Source organism: Durio zibethinus, chromosome 23, assembly GCF_047325235.1.
Source record: "Durio zibethinus cultivar Kanyao isolate XHJ-2024 chromosome 23, ASM4732523v1, whole genome shotgun sequence".
In the NCBI taxonomy this organism is placed as follows: Eukaryota; Viridiplantae; Streptophyta; class Magnoliopsida; order Malvales; family Malvaceae; genus Durio; species Durio zibethinus.
Genome location: NC_143184.1, coordinates 10,666,741 through 10,670,223, shown reverse-complemented (window position 1 = coordinate 10,670,223; position 3,483 = coordinate 10,666,741). Strand labels below are relative to the sequence as shown.

At 36.9% G+C, this 3,483-nt stretch overlaps 1 protein-coding gene across 1 annotated transcript; it reads left to right on the top strand.

Moving 5' to 3' along the window:
• Positions 1-448: 448 nt before the first annotated feature.
• LOC111314605 (F-box/kelch-repeat protein At5g15710-like) lies at positions 449-3,033 on the top strand. The gene is made up of 2 exons (XM_022916125.2): positions 449-608; positions 864-3,033. The coding sequence occupies exon 2, from the start codon at positions 1,102-1,104 to the stop codon at positions 2,416-2,418; it is 1,317 nt and encodes a 438-aa protein (XP_022771860.1). The 5' UTR covers positions 449-608; positions 864-1,101; the 3' UTR covers positions 2,419-3,033.
• Positions 3,034-3,483: the final 450 nt, after the last annotated feature.

Genomic DNA, 3,483 nt, shown 5'->3' with positions numbered 1-3,483 from the left:
TTAATCTGTCTGATTTTTCATCACGTTTTCATCAACTACCCTGTATCCTTACTTGTTACTATTTGCCCACCCATCAATTATTCCTCACCCTCTGTAAATGTCTTTGACAAAAAAATCACAGTTAGCAAATAAAAAAAATTATACATAATTAAATTTCTTTATATAATTATTTTAGATAATATTTAATAATTTTAAATTTTATTCTTGTACTATTATATTCTTTTTCATAAAAAAATATATATATATGCAATAATTTCTAGTCTCTGTCTTTGATTAAAGAGTAATTGGTGGGGGACATTAGCTTTAAGCATTTGAAATAATCCTCTTAAGTCATTGACCAATCAATTTCAAGTTTGCTACTGTGTCACGTCTTCAATGAACATCCCGTGCCATGACAAGATTGGGCCCCCAATTTTCACCCAAATAAACCATTTAAAATTTTTTTTTCCGCCCTCAAATAATGACAAAATAAATCAGAAAAACAATTTAAGAGAGAGTCCTGACCCTGAGGTTAGGTTCTCTCATTCATTTCTATGCCAGAATTTAACTTCTCCTGACTTCTGACAAAGGATTTTCCTCACCAAGCAGAAAACTTGTTTGAATTTAAGGTAACGCATCTTAATATTCTCCAAGATTCAAACTTTTCTATGTTTTTTTTATCGTCCCATTGATTTAAACTCAATGCTTCCATCATTTCTTTGAATTTGGGTTTACAAGATTATCATGCGTGGATCTGATTAAAAATTGGGGGGGGGGGGGGTTTAATTTTTTATCTGAAGTACGCTTCTGGTATTGTTCAGTTATTTGGTTTATTAATTGGGTTTCTGTGATTTGCTGTGTGGTACTTGATTCATTGTTTTCAGCTTGAAAGCTAGGATTTTTGCGTGTAAAACGACTTGCATTGGGACATTCAGCTTGGTTTTTAGATAAGAAACAACATTGGGTTGCTTTATTTCGAGAATTAATAGCTACGGATGGTGTTGAGGAATTATCTGCTCGGTACTTGAATTCATTATTTGAGCTTGAAAGCTAGGGTCTTTGGGCTCGGTTTTAATTAAAAAAACAACATTGGGTTGCTTAAGGTTTTGAGGATTAATAGCTATGGATGGTGTTGGAGAATCATCTGAATCTGGGTCTGGAGAATCAAGTTCCCACTTAATAAAAAATGAGGCTTTTCGTGATGAAGAGAGTTGTCCTAAACAAGTGTCACCTATTAGGGGCGGTGGGTCGAGGAATACAAGCCCGTTGGGTCGTGTAGGATCGAGGAACACTAGTCCGTCTAGGCAGAAGGTGATAAAGACTAAACCACGGGGCTTAGATGAGGAAACAGTTGCTACATTTGGTAAGGCGGTTCATCCTGATGTTCAAATGGAGGATAACATATGGGCAATGTTGCCTGAGGACTTACTGAATGAAATTTTGGCTAGGGTTCCTCCATTTATGATATTTCGGCTTCGTTCAGTTTGTAAACGATGGAACTCAATACTTCAAGATAATAGTTTTCTTAAGTTTCACTCACAAGTGCCTTCTCATGGGCCTTGTCTACTTACATTTTGGAAGAACTCACAGACTCCACAATGCTCCATTTTTAGCTTGCCATTAAAAACTTGGTATAGAGTTCCCTTTAATTTTTTGCCTCAGTGGGCCTTCTGGTTGGTTGGCTCTTCTGGTGGTCTAGTTTGCTTTTCTGGACTAGATGGTCTAACTTTCAAAACTTTAGTATGTAATCCTCTTACACAAACTTGGAGAACACTGCCAAGCATGAATTATAACCAGCAAAGACAATTGATTATGGTTGTGGATCGAACAGATAAATCTTTTAAGGTTATAGCCACAAGTGATATTTATGGTGATAAGTCACTGCCCACTGAAGTCTATGATTCAAAGATTGATACGTGGACAGTCCACCAGATAATGCCTGCTGTTAATCTTTGCTCCTCAAAGATGGCGTATTGTGACTCCAGGTTGTATTTGGAAACCCTTTCACCACTTGGTTTGATGATGTATCGACTGGATTCAGGATATTGGGAGCATATTCCAGCAAAGTTCCCAAGATCTTTGTTAGATGGTTATTTGGTTACCGGGACACAGAAGCGCCTGTTTCTGGTTGGAAGAATTGGTCTTTATAGCACTCTACAGAGTATGAGAATTTGGGAATTGGATCATGCTAAGATTATGTGGGTGGAGATAAGTAGAATGCCACCTAAGTATTTTCGAGCTTTGTTGAGGCTATCAGCTGAGAGATTTGAGTGCTTTGGACAGGATAATCTTATATGCTTCACATCCTGGAACCAAGGGAAGGGCCTCCTTTATGATGTGGATAAAAAGGTTTGGTCTTGGATTGCTGGCTGTGCTCTTCAGTCATACAATAGTCAGGTTTGCTTTTATGAGCCAAGATTTGATGCTTCTGTCCACTGAGGTGGAAAATTTGCTTAAGGAGATTTGTGTTCATGAGCTGTTGAGAGGTTAACATGCAGCAAAAAACTCCTCTTTCTTTTGTAAGAAATGAATGATATCAACTTTTGTACTATCCTTTTTCCCCCGTCCTGCACATATACTGGAATTACTTCTCACTTGTTGGTGGATTGTGAATCAAGTGGAATCCAGTGGTCCTTGCTACTGCATCAGCATCTTAAGCATATCCCTTTGAAGCTGTTTCTATCACCAAGGTTTTTGGCGCAATTGGTGATATCATTCCATATGAGACTCAATGATCCACATTGACACTGGGCAGACTTGTATTTTGATGACTAGATGAGGGCTGGGCTTCTTGAAGGTGTATATCATGGGAATGATTTTTGGAGAAGAATTGGAAGAAATTTTTATTTTTATGGTAGCCTTTGCATACTTACTTAACGTTTGGTACATTGGCAGTTCCATTTCAAAATGTTATTTTACTTTCCTTGCCTGTTGATTTATATCCTGATGTCTGACTAATGTGATTTTGCTGTCTTCATCACAGCTTGTACACATTGTACTTTCGATGTTGTTAACTCTTTCAGTTCTCTAGAAGGATTTCTCCCCTTTTATTGATTTGGGAACTCTTCTCGACCCTCTTTACTTTTTTTTTCCTTAAATAAATCTAATAAGGCTGTTTAAATTCTTTTTAGACGTCATTTGCTAGAAATTTACCACAATTCCAATAATAACAAAATGGTGCCTTTTCATGATCTTCGAAAATGATTTGGAGCATCCTTGGATTATGCTGGAAGTTATACTATTATTGTTTCTCATAAAAAAAAAATGGACCACTTGAGTTTGGTTATGATCTGTGATGAGTTAATCCAATCTGGTGGTTTCTCTGACACCATATAATGTGTTGTATTTTGCTGCACCAAATGAATCAACATCATGCTTTATCCTTTTGCATTAGCTTTCATATCGAGAAAGCTTCGCGAAAACCTTCTAGGATATTCAACCTAGAAATTTTCTAGGAGTTTCACTTTCACTAAATGGAAATATGAAGGTCATTTCCCCTGAAAT

What these genes read in the sequence shown, in the direction of transcription:
- LOC111314605 (XM_022916125.2), top strand. Translation starts at nt 1,102, where the DNA reads ATGGATGGTGTTGGAGAATCATCTGAATCTGGGTCTGGAGAATCAAGT.